Source organism: Squalius cephalus (genome assembly GCF_949319135.1).
Source record: "Squalius cephalus genome assembly, chromosome: 2".
In the NCBI taxonomy this organism is placed as follows: Eukaryota; Metazoa; Chordata; class Actinopteri; order Cypriniformes; family Leuciscidae; genus Squalius; species Squalius cephalus.
Genome location: NC_137123.1, coordinates 33,200,128 through 33,221,982, shown reverse-complemented (window position 1 = coordinate 33,221,982; position 21,855 = coordinate 33,200,128). Strand labels below are relative to the sequence as shown.

General features: G+C 38.9%; 2 protein-coding genes across 3 annotated transcripts in view; one reads left to right on the top strand and one right to left on the bottom strand.

Moving 5' to 3' along the window:
- cnnm2b (cyclin and CBS domain divalent metal cation transport mediator 2b) overlaps window positions 1-18,144 on the top strand; it is a 45,588-nt gene extending 27,444 nt beyond the window's left edge. The window contains exons 3-7 of the mRNA XM_079864119.1: window positions 6,211-6,348; window positions 8,786-8,955; window positions 9,272-9,365; window positions 13,255-13,433; window positions 15,962-18,144. Coding sequence (XP_079720245.1) covers window positions 6,211-6,348; window positions 8,786-8,955; window positions 9,272-9,365; window positions 13,255-13,433; window positions 15,962-16,174 — 794 coding nt within the window. The 3' untranslated portion in view covers window positions 16,175-18,144. The remainder of the gene's footprint in view (window positions 1-6,210; window positions 6,349-8,785; window positions 8,956-9,271; window positions 9,366-13,254; window positions 13,434-15,961) is intronic.
- A 262-nt stretch (window positions 18,145-18,406) lies between these two features.
- Window positions 18,407-21,855, bottom strand: part of nt5c2b (5'-nucleotidase, cytosolic IIb) — a 42,080-nt gene continuing 38,631 nt past the window's right edge. The window contains exon 18 of one of the 2 annotated variants that reach the window (XM_079864126.1): window positions 18,407-21,358. In XM_079864126.1, coding sequence (XP_079720252.1) covers window positions 21,119-21,358 — 240 coding nt within the window. In that variant the 3' untranslated portion in view covers window positions 18,407-21,118. The remainder of the gene's footprint in view (window positions 21,359-21,855) is intronic. The other variant, XM_079864127.1, reaches the window with a different exon arrangement.

Here is a 21,855-nt window from a genome sequence, read left to right as displayed (position 1 = left end):
TTTAAATAGTACATTGTAAAATGACAGTGTCATGGAGAAATGTAGATTTTGTCCTGTATCTAATGTCTTATGAAATAGTTATACAATACTAGCATTTTTAATGTAGTAGTTTAATGTCATGCTATTGAAATTTACATATTACATTACAAAAACCTTTACCTTTCATGATAACACTTTACAACAAGGTTTAATTAGTTAACATTAGTTCTCTATCGGTCGACTCGTTTGACATCTCACTATGGGAAAGGCCTCTTGCATGGCCATTCGTGAAGCCCTATGCAATCACACCTCCCAAGAAGCACACCCCATCCTATATAAACAGCAGTGCTGTCTCAAAATTGCATCCTACCTCTCTCTACTCGTGGCATACAAGCTACAAGCCCTTTTTTTCAGTACACTTAGTGTTAGTTTGCCAAGACTAAACTGTCCAAAAGACAAGCTACCACTTGTCATAGAGCATCAGGCCAAATAAAGAAGGTGTGGTGAACTGCTTAACCAAGCATATATAATAGACAAAAAGTTAACTTACCACTTGAACATGGCTTCTTCTATGAAGCCTAACAAGTCCAGAGCACCTTCACACACTTGTCCTAGGGAATGTGAATTCACAACTATTGCAACTAGGGATCCGCATGTGGTATGCCCGGCGTGTCTGAGCCCAGGGCATGCCCAAGCAGCAATACAGGCACCAATCTCCTGTAAGCAGTACAGTAAACTTTCACCTGGAGTGCTCCGCAAGAGAGTGGTGTACATGACGTGTATTGCAATTCCTTACAGGGGAGAGACAGCACGGCATCTCCGGAGGACACGAAATCTCCTATGTCGATAACTAGTTAGGCTGACCAGCTTACTCCTTTGGATGTGCTTGGGGAACTGGTCGCTTTCAAATGGAAATCGAACCATTCCTGAAGGTCTTACCGGACAACGATTCCATTTCCATCACTGACTTGGAAGATCTGTTTGTTCCCCAAACAGAGTCCCCGGGTTATCTTACAGGGGTAGACGAACAGCAGATGGCAGCAGGGTGTGTAACTCTGCACAAGGCTTGCCGTCGGGTGGTGAACTGGTTGAAATGCTGAAGGCAAGACAAGAATTTCCTCCTTCCTACCACCTTGTCAGTTCATCAGACACTTTCACCTTTCCAGAATTGCATGGATGAAATACTGGGAAAGACCACTGTTATCCAGAGTCCCAGTGTATGGCTTTTCTTTGCTAGACATGGGGGAGTGCAGGAAATTGGCTGGTCTCACATGTTGCCAATGAAGGCCTCGTTGACAGGCCATCTGGATCCCCCATCTGCATTTGGATTTTCCACCGTCGCCCCTAAGCCACCTCAAAGATCTGATCAGTTCTAAGCATTGATTTTTGAGAAGGGGTGGGGGTTCTGTATGAACAGGAAAAACAACCTTCCTCCTGGCAACAAAAGTCCTTTGATCAGATGGCAAAGGCCAGGCCCCCACCCACCTCAGCTGCGAGGGGCAGAAGGAAGAAACAGGCGGTTTCACAAACCCAAATCTTTTTCTTGCTGTCTCCACAAATCCCCCGGAGAATAGTGGTGTGAAACAAAAGTACTCACCAACAACCGCATACACCCCAGGATCGAGTACAGAATGTCAAGAAGTACTTTCACACACTCGTTTCCCCTGTGTTGTCGAATCAAATAAAGCAGTTTACACACAAAAACACAGTGTGGCCTCTTGTATTTTCCCCTTTCTAAATTCAGACAATTTTATCATACAAAATCTCATGAAGAGTGATTGTTTTCATCACAGTACTGTTATACACAAGCACCCTGTAGAAACTGTATTGGTCAGAACGCCACCCACAGCACTGGTAGAAAGCAAGTCGCTTGCACAGACTTCAAGTGGTTATTAAGCAGAATCCAAAGGGGATACAGGCTGCAATTTGAGAGAAAACCCCCGGGTTTCTCAATGATAAGACTGTCAAAAGTGCAGGGTAAGAATGCAAACATTTTGAGACAGGAAATAAATTCTCTCCTTCTCAAAGAAGCAATTCAGGTGATGCCGGCAGAGGAATCAAAGAAGGAATTCTTCAGTCAGTATTTTCTTATTCCAAAGAAATGGGGAGGCATACACCCTATTCTGGACCTCAGATGTTCACAATGCTGACACAAAAATGCCTGCTTCATTCTGTTGAGAGGGGAGACTGGTTCACCTAAATCGATCTAAAGGATGTATATTTCACATCCCCAGCACAGACAGTTTCTTAAGTTTGTGTTCAAAGGCCCAACATATGAGTTCAGGGTTCTCCTGTTTGGCCTTTCTCTAGCACCCTGCATTTTCACAAAATGTGTGGAAGTGGCATGGACACCATTGAGACAATAGGGCATAAGGATATCAGCATTTCAACTGGTTAATCTGTGCCAGATCAAGGGAGATGGCGGGGGTGTATATATGGGCAGTATTAATACATTTTAATTCTTTGGGGTTCATAGTGTACCAGAGGAAGAGCTTATTAACCCCAACACAATTTGTGGTATTTCTTGGTTTGGACCCGAACTCAATAACTTACTGGGCAACCCTCTCGGAGCAGAGAAGGGAGAGTTATGGAACTGTGTGAATCAGTTTTGCCTGGGTTAGACAATTTCTTTTCGGCTTTGTATGATATGACTGGGACTCATGGCTATTGTCAGAAATGGACCTCTTCTCTGGAATTAAATTCCTCCATATGTCTGCACAAGAAGGTGCACATCTCAACCCACTCTCTTAGGGCTTTGCTCATTTGGCGAGACAAATAATTCCTGAGGGAGGGGTTGTCAATGGGAGTGATTTCAGACTGCAAGGTGGACACTACAGATGTGTCCTCACAGGGCTGTGGAGCGATCATGGAGGGAGTGGAGTATGGACAGAACCAGTCAAACTAATACATATTCATTGTCTGGAGTTCCTGGCAATATCTTTGGCTCTTAAACACTTCCTCCTGCAAATAAAAGGCCTTTTATGTTTTAGTCAGATCAGACAGCACAACAGTTGTTTCTTATAAATAGAGGCATGGAGGCATCTGCTCGAGAAATCTATAACACTATAGGAGAGTGCTGCTATAAAACAGGAAACACTTGCTGTCCCTCAGAGCAGCAGACGTTCCAGGCCTAGTAAATATTGGGGCAGACCTGTTGTCGAGGGGGAATCATCACTCGGGAATGGAGGCTCCACCCAGAGGTGGTTCAAGAGGTAATGGATAAATATAGCCAGGCAGATGTGTATCTGTTTGCTTCTGATGAGAACACCCATTGTCCCCTGTTCTTCTCACTAAAGGAGACAGTTGCGTCAAGGGATGGATGCATCAGCACATCCTTGGCCAGAGACCCTGTTAAATGCCTTCCCAACAATAAGCCCCATCCTCCCCACCTATAAACCTCATCCTCCCCACTCTGTCCAGAATCAGGTCGCAGAGGGAGAGAGTGCTCTTAATAGCTCCATTATAGCCATGGAGGCCATGGGCAGAGGAGGTGATTTTTCATCCACATCCGCCGATGTGAAATTTCTGGGTCTGGCCTGTTAGAGGTTTAGTCTGAATGCTCTAGGCCTGCCCCAGAATGTGATTTTTACCATCCAGAGTGCTAGAGCGCAATCCACCAGATCTCTATATAAGGTGAAGTGGTGAAAATTTGGTGTCAGGAAAGACAAAGGATACCATTCCTTTCCTCAGTACCTGACATTCTTTCCTCCTTCAGGAGATACTAGATGAAGGGAAGGCCTTCTCTATGATCAAAGTGTACCTGGCGGCCATTTCATCATGTCACATGGGATTTAATGGTGAATGGTTTTACAATGATGTCCATTAGTTAACTTTAGTTTATGTCACAGTTCTGTTCTGTTTGGATGCTATTTTGATCTTAGTTTAATTTTCATGGGCTTTTCGTTTGTTATTTTCAGTCACATGTGTTCCTTTGTTCAGTTTCCCGCCACTCATCTGTTTCCATGGACACTTTTCTCAATTATCACAGCTGCTTATTGAGTTCATTGTTTCGCATTGTTTGGATTGTTATTTCCCTGCCTATTCTGAGTCATTTAATAAATCTTGTTTTATTTCCTAATACTCTTTGTCATCTTCGGATCAGCGTTACAAAATACTGGACCCAAGAATGGATTATGCAGCGGAATCTGCTGCCCTAGCCCGAAAAGGGCTTCTTCTAATGGACTTTCCGCTTCAGTTCTGTCAGCTCGCTTTAAATACTGCCTTCAATGATGAGATGTTAAAGTCTCTCTTCTGGGTCGGGGCAAACTACTACTATCCTGTAGACCTCCAAGACACCACAGGACTTAATTGGAAGGAGGCCATTATCCGGTGTCTGGAGAGCGCCTACCCCTGATCCAGACCACAGCCAGACCCAGAGCCCAGCCCACCACCACCCCTAACCACGGAGACGACAACGCCAGAACCCTCCGCAGACGGAGAGCTTCCTCCCGCCGCAAACACTGAACCTGTGACGACAGCGTCTAATAACAGCATATGTCTGACCAGGGGTGTGAGCCACCAAACATCGTCCAGGTAGCAGTCCTGGTGGAGCTTGACACAGGAGACTGGTTAATTGATTGGGACTTTGAAGCGGTGCTTCCCACCCTGTCCTTTCATCATCAGAACTATCATCAAAGTATCATAACCCAGCAAAAACACGGATTTACCAATGATCCCACCCACCCAGCCTCCCTCTCCCACCTCCACTGTAGATCTCAGCCAGTCCTTAAGCCCTGCCTCAGCTGGTTTTCTGCAGCCCTTCACCTTCCCCTGTGACACCTTGTGTTCTCACCAGCTTCACCTAAGCGTTAGGATGCCTCGGCTTAGCTTCCGGCCACTGATCCCTCCACTCCGCCTCTGCCCATCGACCAGTCAGCGACGCCTTGGCTCCTCCCACCCTCGGCTCCACCTGAGATCCTTGGCCTTGTGGCTTCACCAGTCTCCCTCAACCCTCCGGCTCCACCTCGGTCAGCCGTCACTCTGCCTGCGCTGTGGACTTACGATCAATTTGCGGCGCTCCGGCTCTCTACCCCTTTGGCTCCAGCGGGCTCCGCCCTTCCTCCGGCTCCACCTGGGTCCTTGGAAGCTCCGGTTTCACCTCGAACGATCTTTGCCGCAGCTCTGCTTTGGTCTCCAGCACTAGCTGCGTCGCTTAGGTCCATCAGCTTTCTGTCTGCGCCCTGGGATCCCCTAACATCGGCTCTGTCTCCGTTGGTCGTCCCCCGGATGTCGTCGGCCACATCAACATCTTGGCTCCTCCCTCCATCGACTCCAACGTGGGCTATCGTCTTGGCTGAGCTTTGGGTCATCACCATCCGGCTACTCCGTCCATCATCTCCTCCTTGGCTTCTTCCTCCATCATCAACTCCTTGGTCTATCCTCCTGCTTTTACCAGCCTTCCGCCATATCCTCTCATCAGCCCTTCATCGGCTCCTCGTCCACCCCCCGAGCCCCCGCCTTTCCTCCCTCACCGCATCTGTTTTGGCATGAGGTCCCCTTCTGACAGGGGATGTACTGTCACAGTTCTGTCCTATTTGGATGCTATTTTGATCTTAGTTTCATTTTCATGGACTTTTAGTTTGTTATTTTCAGTCATATGTTCAGTTTCCCGCCACTCATCTGTTTCCATGGACACTATTATCACAGCTGCTTATTTAGTTCATTATCTCTGTCTATTTAAGTTCTTCTGTTTGTATTAATCATTGTCCGGTATTGTTTGTGCGTAGCACACCGTCTCGCATAGTTTGGATCGTTATTTGCCTACCTATTCTGAGTTATTTAATAAATCTTGTTTTATTTCCTAATCATCTTTGTCTTCTTTGGATCAGTGTTACAGTTTATGCATTAACATTAACTAACAACAGTATTTATTAATCTTTGTTAACATTAGTTATTAAAAATAAAACAGTTAATTGTTATTTCATGTCAGCTCAGGTCCATTAAATAATATTAACAGATACAAATTTAGATTTTAACAATGTATTAGTAAATGTTTAAATTAACATTAATTATGATTAACAAAGGCTTTAGAGTATTTTTCATTGTTAGTTCATGTCAACCAATGGGGTAAACTAATGTAAAAAAATGGAACCTTTTTGTTAAGTGTTACCCAAAAACCTTTTTAGGTGTCATTGCAAATATTTTCACAAACATATGAGGCAAGATGTTTTACACATCATTCAAGAATTTAATTAAAAAACTTTCTTCCTCTGTCATCATTTTTTCTGACAGCCGACAACAAAACAAAAAAGAAAATCGCCCATCGAGAGAGGAAGCAGGATTTCTCGGCTTTCAAGCACATGGACAATGAAATGAAGGTTAAAATATCACCTCAGCTTCTACTGGCTACTCTGCGTTTCCTAGCAACAGGCAAGTGCACTGCATTGCTGCTTGATTTACCCCAGTGTGTCCTGTGACTGTAGTATGGTTAGGGTGCTCACACAGGGGAGGAGATTTGCCTCTGGTTTTGGTGAAAGTCATACCATGATGTCTTTTAAAAAGAAGCAGCTTGTTTGGGTTAGTGTATAGAAGAATGACTTCCTGCACCTTAAAAACCTTGCAAGCAGCTAAGAGAAAACATCTTTTCTCACTCTTTCTGTATTACTTTTTGTTTGTTACTTTTTTGTTTCATAGTGTGTTTCTCCAAGAAAGGGAAACGATTTGGTGTATAAGCCAGAGTAGGATTTTTGTGATTGTTAACGTTTTTGTTGCTGTACTGCATTGACAGATGTTTGTTTTAAACCCAGACTGTGGGAAGCAATTTGATTAAACATGAAATCTCATATTAGATAAATAACATACAGTGCTTTTCAAAAAGACAACATTAAAATAACTGTTTTTAAATTTTAACATATTGTAAAATGTTATTTATTCCTCTGATGGCAAAATAGATTTTTAAGCATTTGCTATCTCCAGTCTTCAGTGTCACATGATCCTTCAGAAATCATTCTAATATGCTGATTTGGTGTTAAGAAACATTTCTTATTATTATTAATGTTGAATACGGTTGGTTTGCTTAATATTTATGTGGAAACCATGAAACATTTTTTTCAGGATTCTTTTATGAATAGAAAGGTGAAAAGAATAGCATTTATTTGAAATAGATATATTTTGTAACATTGTAAAAAATCTTTACTGTCACTTTTACCGTATAACCAACATCTAAAGCAACTTTTTTTTTTAATAGGTAAATGACGGCGGTTTTTGGTGGAAGTCACAATGTTTGATGTTGTTTGTATACTAAGGTTTGGGCTATATTTAGAGAGTGGTGGCCTGCTTTATTAGTGTATAAAATAATGATCTCTATCTCCAAGCCATGGAAAAAGCCAGCAAACAGCTGAAAGAAGTAATTACAACATGTTGTTGTTGTTTTTCACAGCAGAGATCATCTCTCACACAGCTACCACATTTTGTTTCATGGTGTATGTGTCTCCTAGAAAGCACTTTATATTTCTAATGTATGGAATACATTTGTTAATATTAGTGTAAATAAATGTTTTATCTTAAGACATTACCTCTTCTATTGCAACAAACCAGTGTCTGCCTGAAACTGCCTGTCTGCCTGTTTTCTGTAAGCTGTTTTTTTAGTAGCCATTTACAATACTAATTAAAAGTTTGAGGTCAGTAACTTTTTCTTCTTTTTTTTTTTTTAAAGAAAATGTTACCTTTGTTCAGTAAGAATACATACAATTTATTAAAAAAAATAATTACACGAAAGACATTTATAATATAATTTCAACATTCAAATAAATGCTGTTCTTTTAAGCTTTGTATTCATCAATGAATCCTGAAAAAATATATCACAGTTTCCACAAAAAATATTAAGCAGCATGACTGTTTTCAACATTGATAATAAATAAAAATCAATGTTTCTTGAGCTGCACAATGATTGCATATCATTATGATTTCTGAAGGATCATGTGACACTGAAGGCTATATTAATGGCTGCTGAATATTCAGCTTTGCATCACAGGAATAAACTACTTTTTAAAATATGCTTAAATAGAAAACAATTATTTAAAGTTGTTTTACTGTAATATTTGATCAAATAAATGCAGCCTGCATTGCTGATTCTTGCATTCTTCTAGAAATCTTCAGGCATTTGGCACAGTCCCCTATAAGTCATTACCCTTTGCGTTACTATCCATCAAGCTGCTGTTAAATGGTCCCAAGGGTGTTTGTGTATAATAGAGACAAACCATTCTGAGTGGTATTCCCCTTTAAACCTAATTCCAGGATTTGGTCAAAACTTTCCCCTTTGTGGCTTACGCTAATCATTGATTAACAAATACAAAGCTATTAGCGTTCCCTGGTCAAGGAGCGATCAGCTGCCAGGTGACACATATACTGTAAACAGAACAATGTTACAGTGAGTTATTTAGCAACAGACAACCATCATAATACAACATTGCTTATTCATAAACTTTGTAGTCACAGAAACTTTCACACTAAGTTTCAGCTTTTGAGAGAACAATAAAATGTTGAAAGCTGACAGTGTTAACAGAAATGAACATTTGTTTTTGCTTTTGTTTGTTTCAGAAGACTTTAAACAGTCAGAACAGTGCCACCGATGGATAAGCAGTTATTAAAACAGAGTATTTGCCCGCTACAAGCTGTGTTCGTCCAAAAAAAACGATGTTAGAGCATCATTTACCCAGGGTTTACTAATATACCGTGTGACGTTTTGAAACCTGAAAATGCAATATTACCTTTAACCATGGTTTAGAATGGCTCTGAGATAACAATTTCAATTGTGAAAAACCCACAGGAACAGGAAGATGATGTCATGTCTTCTTTTGCCTTACAGAAGTTGAGTTATTCAGTCCCAGCCAGATGTCTGAAAAGATCCTTCTGCGTCTTCTCAAGCACCCCAACGTCATCCAGGAGGTCAAATATAATGAGAAGAATAAGAAGGCCATCGAGCATTACCTTTTCCACCGCAACAAGCCCGTGGACTATTTCATCCTCATTCTGCAGGTCAGCTTGGTTGTTTGGTCCAGGGCCGTGGAGGGCATAGAGAGAAAGGATTGAGGTTATTAGCCTAGAACAAGCTGGGATTTTCGCAAGTATTTAACACGCCCAGTATGAAAGAACTAGGGTTCCTACGTAAAAGATGAATGTTTAGTTCAGTGAGTATAGTTAAAGACAGACATGCTTCTAAAGGAAATACTGAAAGCCTTATTTTGCACAAAACTCCATTAGTTGTAAAACTATCCACTTAAAGTTATTTAAAAAAAAAAAAAAATCTTAGCTGTATTGAAAGTCTGGCCTTCAATGTGATCTGTTCTCTAAGGGGAAGGTGGAAGTGGAGGCAGGGAAGGAAGGAATGAAGTTTGAAGCTGGAGCTTTCTCCTCGTATGGGATCATGGCTCTCACCGCTTCTCCAGGTAAATACAAATAATACATTCATTTGCATATGGTATTTCTACAAAGTACGAAAAGTAACCTATATGCTATGTGCGCTGTACTTACTGGTATTTAAGGTTCATTGGTTTGAATTTCATATAAACTTTTCTTAGATTTGGATTACAGTTTTAACATAAACTAATAAACTTAATATGATGATGCATATTTGTCTGTCATACATAAAACATAAGAAACAGGTAGGATTTCTGTAATAGTACTAATAAACTGAATGTCTTTTAAATACACAATTACCAGGTTTATATATGTATCATCAATAAGACCTTTTTTTAAATCATACATTTAACTAATTGAATCTTACTTGTTCCATAGCTAGACATATTTATACTTTTTAACTGAATACATGTAATTGTTTTCACAATGAAAATATTTGTGTTTACTCTAAGCCATTTGAATAAATGCTTTTTTGAAAATATGATTATTCAAATAAAATCTAATAGAATTTCCAAAAGGACAATAAACTTAAACTTATTAAAAACTATTCCATGATTTTTTTGGAGTGCAGAAGTCTTGCTTGTTTCTAGCCCGTTTAACTCAAGTATGACACATTAGGTATATTAGTTTGTTAATGTTAAAACTGTAAACCAATGCAATTTAAATACATAAATCTTAAATGTAGGCCTAAATATTTTAGAAAAATTACACACTTTACGTTAGATGTTTTATGCTGGTTTAAAAAAAAATAAAAAATAATACTGCAATACAAAATTCAGTCAATACCACAGGATACACCCACATACCCTGCAACAGTGCAAGCAGTTGTGGGCAGCATTAGCCCAAAAAGTATATGCACGAATACATACTTTGAAGATCCACAGGAAGCGCATTTGACATACTGGTTTCAATGTACTATGATTTGGTACTATGATGCACTAATCCCAGTCAGGCATTATTGTATGATTGTATACACTACAAGAAAATACCACCATGTCACAGAAGCTTTGTTCCAGAGGTCACATGGCATTTAGAATGGCAAGAGAATTTGAGACTATCATTTGTTTTGCACTCAGAAGAAATCTGTTAAACAACTGAGATATTGTGTATTCCACAGTAGACTATTTGTGCAGCTATCAATGTTCAGTATTCATTAGTATATAAATACAAATGATAAAAGACTCTAATGTTCAATAAATAATAACATTTATTATTATTGTTATTATAGCAATCATGCATAAGACGAGCGGTTTGGAAAATGGATGGATGAGTAGAAATTTGTATTATTTTTATTCATAATCATAATAAATCATTATACTGCCAAGTATTATAGTTTAAATGCCCCCTGAAATCAAAATGCATTTTTTAGCTTTTAGTATGAATATGTTAGCTTTAAGGTTATGAATAAGCTTGTGTGTTCCAAAACAATGACAAAATTCGCATTTAGGAGATATAATCATTCAAAACTTAGTCTCTCATTTCCGCTAAAATGGATCACAGATTTTTATGACCGCGAACTTCAGCTTCTCATCACATCTTCTGTCCAATCAAATGCTCTGTAGAATCTAAAGCGTCCCGCGACTCCCGCCCCTATGCTATAAATACCACCTGGCCAAAACGACTGTTGACACGTCACGGAGCAATGTGGGTTGGATATGTGTGTTCGGTTGCTCAAACGCTCGAGTTTTATTCCGCTTTCCAACTGTACGTTGCTTAAGAATAAAATGAATGAATCCTCTACTATTGAATCCAACGTATCATCAGCACTTGGATTCGCTTCCATGGAACTACTTGCAGTCTGTGAGGTAAACTAAATGCTATTGGCTATTTGAAAAGGGGGAGGAGCCATTCAATATGTCCTGCCTTAGCTTCCTGTTTCAGTGGAAATGATGTCAACGCATCACACAAAGCTGCGAGTTCCAAGGCACTTCAGTGGGTCTTTAATATATATACTGTAGCTTATCAAGCAACTTAGATTTTAATTCTAGTTCTTCCAGTGTTATATTCTTCTACTTCTTAGTTTACAAATTTCATTGATCCAACTGCACATACATATATAAAGTATTTGGGGGGAAGTATCCACTGACTCTTTTTAAAACAACTTTAGGGTATTTTCAAATCATTTTTAACATAGATCCATCAGAAATTGATAGGGGTTGAATAGTATGCCAAATTTTAAGCAAGTGTCACATGTGCCACTAGTTAGGGGACTATCACAGAACATAAGTGACCTCTGGTGGTGAGAAAATGGGCCTATTTTGGAGAATATTTTCTAATGTGGATTAAAACGAGTGGTATTTAGTGATTTCTTTACTCCTAGAGCTCTTCAGTTCTACCTTTCAGTCACCTTTTTGGTTCCCACATTCTTTTGATGCTTTTCTTTTCCTCCTATTCTTTATTCTTCCCTGCAGTTTCTCGTACCTTTGTGGTCATTAGGGCTGAGTCTGTTGCTGGATCTCCAGGTATAGTTAAACCAAAATGACTAATCAAACAATGACAAGGTCAGACATTAGTCTGTCTGTTACTTACCGTAAATCATACCGTATGTTACAGTAAACCCCCAGAATTCCTCCCACACATTTCAACTTCGCAGGCCTCCTGGAGTAAAGGGCGACAGCGGGGCCATACGCGCACACACACACACCTCTGTACATAGTCACCCACACACACACTGTTCCCGGTTCTCACAAACCTCATGCTGACTACCAGCATGTAGGGTTCAGAGTTGGGCCCCTTCAGGCCAGCATTGGAGCCTTGAACTAAAGACGCGGTGGCTCCCCCACTCCACTCACACATCCAAACACGGATTACATACATTCCAACCAAATTGTGGCATTAACACACCCCACTGTGGAAACCTGTGTGTGTGTATTTGTATGTGTGTTTATGTGTAGGAGAAACAAAGAAAGAAAGAATAAATATATGTGCTGGAGTGTGGAAGTGTGCTCATTTGAGTGTCTGTTAGCAAGTATTTTGTGTGTGAGTAAAGTCATTATGTTTGTGTGTGTGCACTTGTAAATTCCCCCTCTTTATGAAGTGGAAAACATAAGCTGTGTTTAATTAAAAAAACAAGCCAGTCTTCACTTTGAAAGCTCTTAGGCTTTTTATCATACTCTTGCCAGCGGCAACCCTTTTACATACATGAAACACCCCCATTCATAACTAGCAATTATTGAGTTCTAAAAAGCTGTTACAAGCTATTATAAATTCATAATATACCATGTGCTAATTATTGTCTCTATAAAGCTGGATTTGAAGGTCTGTTCACTAAATGGTTCAGTGTACTAAAAAGCCATAAACATCTACAAACATACACTACCGGTTGAAAGTTTGGAGTCTTGTAGAATTTTTGAAGGTTTTTGAAAGAAGTCTCTTTTACTCACCAATGCTGTATTTATTATATCAAATATACAGTAAAAGTATTAATATTGTGAAATATTTTTAAATGTTTTTTTCCCCATATGATGCATTCCTCCCGTTACTCCAGTTTTCAGTGTCACATTTGGTGCTCAAAAAAAAGTCTTTACAGTCACTTTTGATCAGTTTAATGCCTGCTTGCTGAGTAAAAAATTTCATTTATTATTTTTTTTATTTATTCATATCAATTATTAAAAAAGTGCTAGTGTACTTAAATGTTAATTGATTTGTAAAGTGTGTCATTCAGATTAAAAAAAGCAGTTTTCAGACAGGTTTGGAAACACTCCCCAATTCTGTCATTACTCTGACAAACAGATAGTCCCGCCCCTAACTCATGTCATTGGTTGAGCCATTGTTGCTACATAAGGTCAGATAATTAATATTAATGAGCAAGGCTGATAAGTTTTACATTGTGTCCCCCCTCCCTATCTGCTCTTGATTTTATGTGTTTATGTTTGTCCTGATTATTGAAGTCACAATGCTTTCCTTTTTCCTCTGCAGAAAACAAATCCCCTCCTCGGCCATTTGGACTGAACCATTCTGACTCGTTAAATCGTAGCGAGCGGATTGAATCCATCACACCGTCACTGGGCAGCAGTAACAACCAGCTCAATGCCTTCCTGCAGATCTATGTGCCAGACTATTCTGTCAGAGCTGTGTCAGACGTACAGTACATTAAGGTAAACAGAATTGCACAAACACGCCAACTCACTTGCAGTTTATGAACATGTTTTTTTTTTTTTTTTTTGTCATTACATAACCAACATGCCCAAAATATTTAGAATCTATTTAATTCTTCAGAAGACATCCACTGCACATTTTTGGTGCCATTGTGGCTCTTGGGGTTCAGACTGTGGCCTAATGGCTGTAGTTCAGAGGTAGACTGTGTGGCTATGGCTCATTGGCTAACATAGACTGTTGTTCAATTACAATCTTTGGCTGACTTAATGGCAGATGTGGATTTAGGTGTTGGCTCTGGGACAGATGTGGAATTTGGCGCTGAGTAGGGGTCTGTGACATATGTGAGCCCTGGTTTAGTGTCTGTGGCAGATGGATACATGAGCTGACTTTGGTGGTCATTGACATGGGCTCTGATGTGGCTATGGAATGAGCTCAATAAAAGAGGTTTTCACAGTGATTCCTTAGAAGAACCATTTTTGGCTCCCCAAAGCCCAAATGCAATGGAAAGGTTCCATGTTCTTTGTGGAATCAGATATATGAAATAATACAATCAGTTTATTGAACCTTTCAAAATAAAAAATATTATTTGATCAGGTTTTTATGGCTCATAGTATGATATAGGAGAATGTGGAGCTCGTATTTGAGGTGGAAAAACATCTACATTTTATTTAGATTCACAAAACCTAGTGAAAATATGCAATTTGGTGCATGTTTAAAAAAAAAGATTCTGATAGATTGTAATGTGAATCAATAAGATCTTAACAGTATAACAGACTTTTTACATAAAATGCATATACATATCAGTAGTCGCTCAGTATCTCCCAATAATATGCCTTAGTAAGATGATTGATATGTAAGACAATTTTATGATCAAAGTAGTTTTTATTATGTGGGGCAAAATATATAATGCAATGCAATACACTGATGAGTGAGAGATGTACAAAAAAAAAAAAAAAAAACAACTCAAAAGCCTGATGAATATTTGATACTCTTATTATAAAATGTATTATTATTTTCTTTTTTAATCAAGTAAACCTAAGTTGCTTTAGTCATCTTTGAATATAGCTCACAATATAACATTTATTCTTACATTTACTTTATAAAATCAGACCATTTTGATCATGTTGATAATTTAGAGGCCTTAGAAATGTGTTTATCAAATATGATACAGGAGGCTTTATAGGGTTAAGAGTGTGTTGTCACTAAAGAAAGAGGAAAAGACTCATTCTGGAACTGAAGCTGTCATGAGAGAAACAGGAAATGCAACAGGAGCTCTGGAACCGACAACTCGGGCGCATGAACCAGAAAATGTTTGTTGGATTGGAAACATGGCCAGCCCAGTCATGGTAATATGGTTAAACAGAGGCAGGATTTAGTTTATTTAAAAAAAAAAAAGAGCACCAACAATGTGTCATAACCAGAAGCAATACAATAATATTCAAACAGCCCCTTTCACATATACAGTATTTACTGGTAAATTACCAGGGACAGATCATGTGTGAACAAGACATTTTAAAAAATACCGGTAAATTGGTTCCGGCAATTTACCAGTAAACGAAGATGTAACATTACCAGTAAATTACCTGTATATACGCTGTGTGAATGCGGAATGAAGATTACCGGTATTTTGCACGTACGAGGTCAGAACGCGCTGACGCATAAAGTGATTTGGGCCAATCAGAAGCTGTTCAGAGCAACGGCTCTGGGCCATTCATAAAATTATGACGCAGATGACACGTTTACCCAGGACAGTTTACAAATGTCTTCAAATTGGAGTGATACCGAAACTAAAGCTCTTCTCCTCGTCTGGGCGGATGAAGAGATTTGTCAACAACAGTTAGCGATACTGTCACATATGATAAAATAACTAGCTTACTTCAGGTACAAGGCATAGACTTCCGGTTAATTACATCATCACAGAGTTTACTGGTATTTTGGAACTGATGTGTGAATGGTCTGTTACCGGTAAAAAGCCAGAACGCTGTTGCTTGAGTGAACAGCACATTTTTGAATTTACCGGTAAAGTCGTTCTGCCATTTTTACGGTAATTTACCGGGATTGATGTGTGAGGGGCTATTACCAGACGTGCCACAGCTCTGAGAAAAAAGGAATCACAAATCACAGCCAATCAGAAGAGCATCATCTTTGTCTGAATAGATGTTTATGTATCCTTTCATTTATTTGCAAGATCTGAAGTAAACTATCTATTGTTGCTTCAGTATGGTCATGTAAAATTATATTCAAAATATAGACCCACAATAGACCCTTTTAACATTAAATAAAGCACATAATCAGTAACTGAGATTATCATTGTCATTGTTTGTATGTTGTTCCAGCTGCAACGTCGCAGAAATAGAAACTGCTTCTAAAATAGAAACGCTTGTTGTCGTGGCTGGCGAGAACAAAAGCTCTGATTACCATGGAAAAATACCTTTTATCCCGTGTTTGCGCCATCTGGTTAGGAGGACACAGTGTAAGATGTTACAAAAGGTTATTTTGTAACCCCCTTTCCCGTGTGTTTTGACAGGTAACACGCCAACAGTATCAAAACGCCGTCATGGCATCACGTATTGACAAGACGCCACAGTCCTCAGAGAGCGAGTACACCAAAATCGAAATGACTTTGACAGAGCTCCACGACGGAGTGACCGATGAAACCACCGCTCTGTTCAACCAGACACAGAACTGCGTCGCCCACATCAAGTCGAACCACACAGGACACAGTGAGGGGGCCATCTAGCCCTCAGCGGGGTGGTGGAGCGAAGCCGATAGCAGAACCCTAGAGCTGCCTCACCACCCCAAACAACTCTAATCTGGTAGTGCAGTACTACTGGGGCCAGAGCTTGGGTTGACCCAAGGCAAAATGGGATAGTCCAGTGACACGCTTCGGTCCCGTTACGATTCCAGATAAACCACAGTGTTTATGTCCCCCCAGCCAAAGAGTTTGGAGGATGGACAGTCTTGTGCTCGTACGAGCCCCTCTAGCTACACTCAAACTGCCCTGTGATGTTCACAAACACAGAAGAAATACTCCAGGCAGATGCTGTAATAGGGTAAATCAAAGACTGCTCCAAATACTGCTTTGAAGGAAACCGTGAACCAAGAGCATTCTACTCACATATTTATTTATTTTGTATGCATTTGTATATACGTGCATGTCTGAGGATATAATTGTCGGCACATGCAAACACCTGTCTGTACTTTGTGCATGTGTGCCTCTATGAGTGTCACTGATATCATGCACACGCTATACGTAGTTTCAGAAACATCATTGTATATGTACTGGTAAGGGTCTTTTACATGTATATTTCAGAAATGGTTATATCTACTGTATCCCACAGTACCTTTTACACTTTTTTTTTTTTTTAATGAATCATTATGTTGCCTTTTAAAAATCATATTAATTTTTTTAACAAGTGCAATGAAACACATTTTATTTAAAATATGATTTATCATGATTACTGTATTGTAAATTATAGATTATTTGTATGCATTCATTGTATCATATTTGTATATTTGATATTTTGGATTCACTTCCAAGGATGAACAGGTCCTATTTGTCTGCTTTAAAAATTTAAGTCTGTCAAAGACGCAATAACTTTACATTTAAAGCCGAACGCTTTCTTATTTTAACTAAACGCAAAGACCTGTCAGGACTTTATGCAAGGGAGAATCCATATGCATTCATGCGATTCCTAACTGAATCCAGCCCGTAACAAAATGAGTCTTTACCACGTCATTAAAACAACTACTACGTTCAATTGTAATACCCATCACACGTCTGTAAGAGAGGTCGCTCCTCCACTCAGTCTTCTTGTATTACCTTTATGTCTGTAATGTTGACTTCAATGGTTATTTATATGAACGCTGGAAACTCCTGCTATGCATACAGTTGTATTTAAAAATGTTTTTACTGTTTTGTTAATGATAACCACTTACATTTTCTCTTTGAACTGTCACTGAAGTGACCCTTTGCCATACTCCAAATGACCAATAGTGGCAGTAAGGTTTTGCCGAAATGTTAGTGGTCACATTTTCCTTTGCTTTCTCCCCCTCCCATACTCTCAGAGACCCAAAACAGCTTATCAACAAACAGCATATAACTCATTCCAATAACTATTCCTATATGTTCGTATAGGTGGCAGCTGCATGACCCTGTTTCTACAATGTCAGACTTTGTGGTAAATCTGATTCAGGCAGCTTTTAAGACTTCGCCCTAGATGTTTTCATGTGTTCCAATGGTTACTTGAACCTTAACAGATAAATAACAGGAATGCATTGCTTGTTGTATTCTATTATTTATACATGGGTCAGTACCACAGACAGCCACTGCTTGGCACTACGGTCTAACAATTTAGCAAAGCTCAACCTTGATAAGGTACCTTAAAATTGTTGTTCTTTATACCAAAGATTTTACATTAGAGGTGAGATCAGAGATTGTCGGGTTTTATTTAGTAAATTAAAGCCTACTTTGATTATTTTTTCCTAGAAAGATGCTCTTGTGGGGTTAAATACAGGTTCTGGCTTTTTACTTTTTTTTTTTTTTTTCTAATTTGCTTTGTTAATGAATTGTAGCTACTTTGTTACTAAAATATAAACCCTAGGGAGTAAAATGGTTCTAGATAAAGTGCTATTAAACGCTCATCAGTTTCACTATGGTACTGTGTTCTTTCTGAACTTTTTTTTGCATATTAAACATCAAATATATTCAGATTGACTGTGATTGTTGCATCATATCATTTTTGCTTTCAGTATGGATAGACACATGACTTGTCAGGCTCATGTTTTTCAACCATTTTGCTTGTGATTGATGTTTTATACCATGTTTAATGTGCAATATGCAGTACATCGACATGTAGCGGTATTTTGGACAAATTATAGAAATCAGAAATAGAATCCAAGTGACTGACTTATTGTCCTTGTTAGAGTGGAGAAATCCTGTTGTGAAAAATAGTCATACGCTCTCAGAAGTAAACACGACAGGAGACCAATGGTGAATTTATTAAGGAAAATTATATTTATTTTACATTGCAATGCAATTTCCCATTTGTATAGGTTTAGAACTCTATAAATCAGAAACTATCATAATTCAGGAAGCAAAATAAAAAATTGGAGACATGAAATCACATGCCCTAAACAAACAAACGACGACAAAAAGAAAAAAAAGAAATGGGATTAATAAATGCCATGGCTATTTTGCTCTTGATCTCTTTTTGCAGATACAACCGTTTTGCACCTTTGCTAATCTGAAAGCTAATAAAAATCACAAAAAAAAAAAAAAACATCATGAACTAAAAAAAGATTTCAGAAATTAGGAAAAAGGTAAAAAATAGAAAGGAGGAAAAACTCAGTATATTAGTTATTGTATACAGTATATAAGTTAATGGCATGTTCAACACGCAACTGTAAACTATGCCAAAATATAATATGAAAACACTGGTCGAAACAGATGTATGCAATGCTATCTAGGACTAAACGGATGAGATCTTCACCCGTTAGGAGATAATGACTACTGGGATAATTGGATGAATACTGTTTAAACTCGATGCCTTTTCTATTATATTATTCTTAAATATAATCTAAGCCAGTGTCCCTTGCATAGACAACTAAAAAGGACAACAGCCAACACCAGTGCAAATTAGCCCAGGACTAGTTTTAATCCATGTCCAGGGAGCCAGCCATATTATATACAATGCTGAGTTTGTATAAAAAGCTAATGAAAACAGAGGAAAGAGACATGCTGGATCTTGCAGGACAAACACTTTTTTTCTATACTGCAGTCTCTAAAGACTGGGACCAAGAACAAGAGCTGCCCCATTTTAGGATGTCCAGTTGTTTTTAAACTACAAACTGAAATGGACACAGATAAAATATGCATTGTACATTTAAAAATATCTCTAAACTTCTTTAACTGGTTCCTTGAATCAGACGCTTGAAAACCTAGAAAACTATTTTTTTGTGCCTAACCACAAACCATTATACTATAAGACCTACTTGGTCTTCCCTTTTAAAAACTGACAGTCAGACCCATGAAAAACTATATTCTCTGAAATAAAAAGAAAAGAACATACAGTTACAGTTATCGAGTAACATGTTACGCTATGGATTGGGTAGCTTCATTCAATCAGATCCTACCTACTATTATCTTTGAATAATGCATATAAAAGTCACACTAACCATCCTAATACCTGTTTTGTGCACTTGGGACACTTCCCAGCGCTAAAACCACTTCCTCCCTAAACCGTGACCCACCGTAACACTCAAGAATGACATTTATTTCTGAAAAACTCCACATACTTCCTGTGGGGACACCTAAAAGTGTCTATTGAGACCCTTCAAGCTAAATCAAACCCAATTTCTTGACACCGTTTTGGTCCACATGGGAGTAAACCATCAACAGAGTTCACACATTAGCCAGGACTACATTAATTTCCATAGAAACAGTCACCAGAGCAACAGCACTCTCTTTCTCAGTTTCAGAATGCCCAGCTGTTAACTTCATTTTACTATTTTCTCAATGACCGATACATCTCGACAAGCTCCTCAGGCCATAAAACAGTTTTATACGTTTTATTTTTGCATATCAAGGTCACTTATGACTGTCTACATATGATGTTTGAATAGTCTACTTTGCATCTGTCAAGCAACATATGAGACAAAACTAAGACAAAACTAAACTGTTCTGTTTAGCTCATGTAGGAGTATAAAAATACAGTATGTCACTGTTTAATGTGACATTGTAACGGTTTAAAACAGGTGCTGAAATGACGCGTCTGTGTGTGTTCGGAAACATTTTGCGCCTATGTGAACCCTAATAAGACAGGCATCTGTTCGCTACTCTGTAGCGCTAGCTCTAGCCAAAATGTTTGCATGAAAAAAATATGAAAAACAAGAGGTTAACAGCGAACCTCTACAAAAAAAAAAAAAAAAGTGGCTACATGCTGTTGCCAAGTAACTGGATTCTTGTGTTGGCCGCATTTCCTCATGCACGTCACAATGAACCATGCTTCGGTTTTTCTGTGCTTCATTTAGATTCCCAACACATGCAGAACTTCAACACAGACACTCTGCCAACGTACACACACGTACACTTTTTTTTTCAAAGGGACAATTATTGTATACAGCCTTTGCAGGAGGTAGTAACCAAGTTAATCTGACTGGATGGACTGGCAACTCAAAAGTTGTCTAAACTGATAAAAACTATAAAATAATAGTACAAATCTGACTATAACATACCTATAAACTAAGTTGTGTACCTGTAAGGATCCAATAACTGACTTAAACACTCATCCTAACGGAGTCTGAGTCTTTGTATGAAAGTTAATGCAAGATTTAGCCAACATGCTACATGTATGATACATACATGACTGTCTCATGTAAACTCATGAGTGTCCTTCCACAGTGTTTCCATTGGATGTTTATCACATGTGCTTATATAGTGACTGATAAACGATTCCAGATAACATCCAACGTATTTTTGAACAAACTTTCGTCCATTCTTTTGAGTCATCTTTACTGGAGGGTGAACTGAACTCTACTATGAACATCAGCTTGTTGAGCTTGATTTGGCAATTAGTCTACTTCATACATCCACTCCTCCTTTTCTACCTCACTCGATATCATCATCATCATCACTCTCTCATCATCGTCCTATGTATCTTTACCCTAGAATAGGCCAAAACATCTACTCTTCCTCCTCTTCTTCCTCCTCCTCTTCATCGTCATCCTCATCGTGGCAGTGTGTGATTTCCTGTGGCGGCTGAGCGAACAGATGGGGCGGTTTGATTTCGCTAATAGAGCGTGTGAGCTGGTTTCTTTTGCAGTCGATGTCCTTGCAGTCCACACAGTGGCGGTTGCGTGTGGCCAGAGGAGACTCGGTCTCTGTGTCTACATGGGCGTGCTCCACTGTGGACTCATGGGGCATCTGGGAAGGAGAGAGAAAAAAAGGAAGCATGTTTAACAGGTACCTTAAATAGGTCCCCAGGCACAGAAGAGAGAACCAAGTGAACAGGAAAAAAAGTGGGTGTGTTTGTGTAGGCAGAGCCGGTATTTCAGTACCAGTCGATACTCGAGTTAGAAAAATGTAACCAGATTAGTTTTTCTTTCCAGGTTTTTCTATTTTTAGTACAGCGTGACTTGTATAACTTGCGCTTATGCCTAGTACCTTTTGAACTACCATTCAAACGTTTGGGGTTGGTAAGTCTTTTATGCTCACCAAGCCTGCATTCATCTGATCAGAAATACAGTAAAAACAATAATATTGCTAAATATTATTACAGTTTAAAATACATTTGTTTTCTATTTAAATATATTTTCAAATGTAATTTATTCCAGCATTTTCAGCAGCCATACTCCAGTCTTCAGTGTTGTATGATTCTTCAGAAATCTTTCTAATATGCTGATTTGGTGCTCAAAGAAACA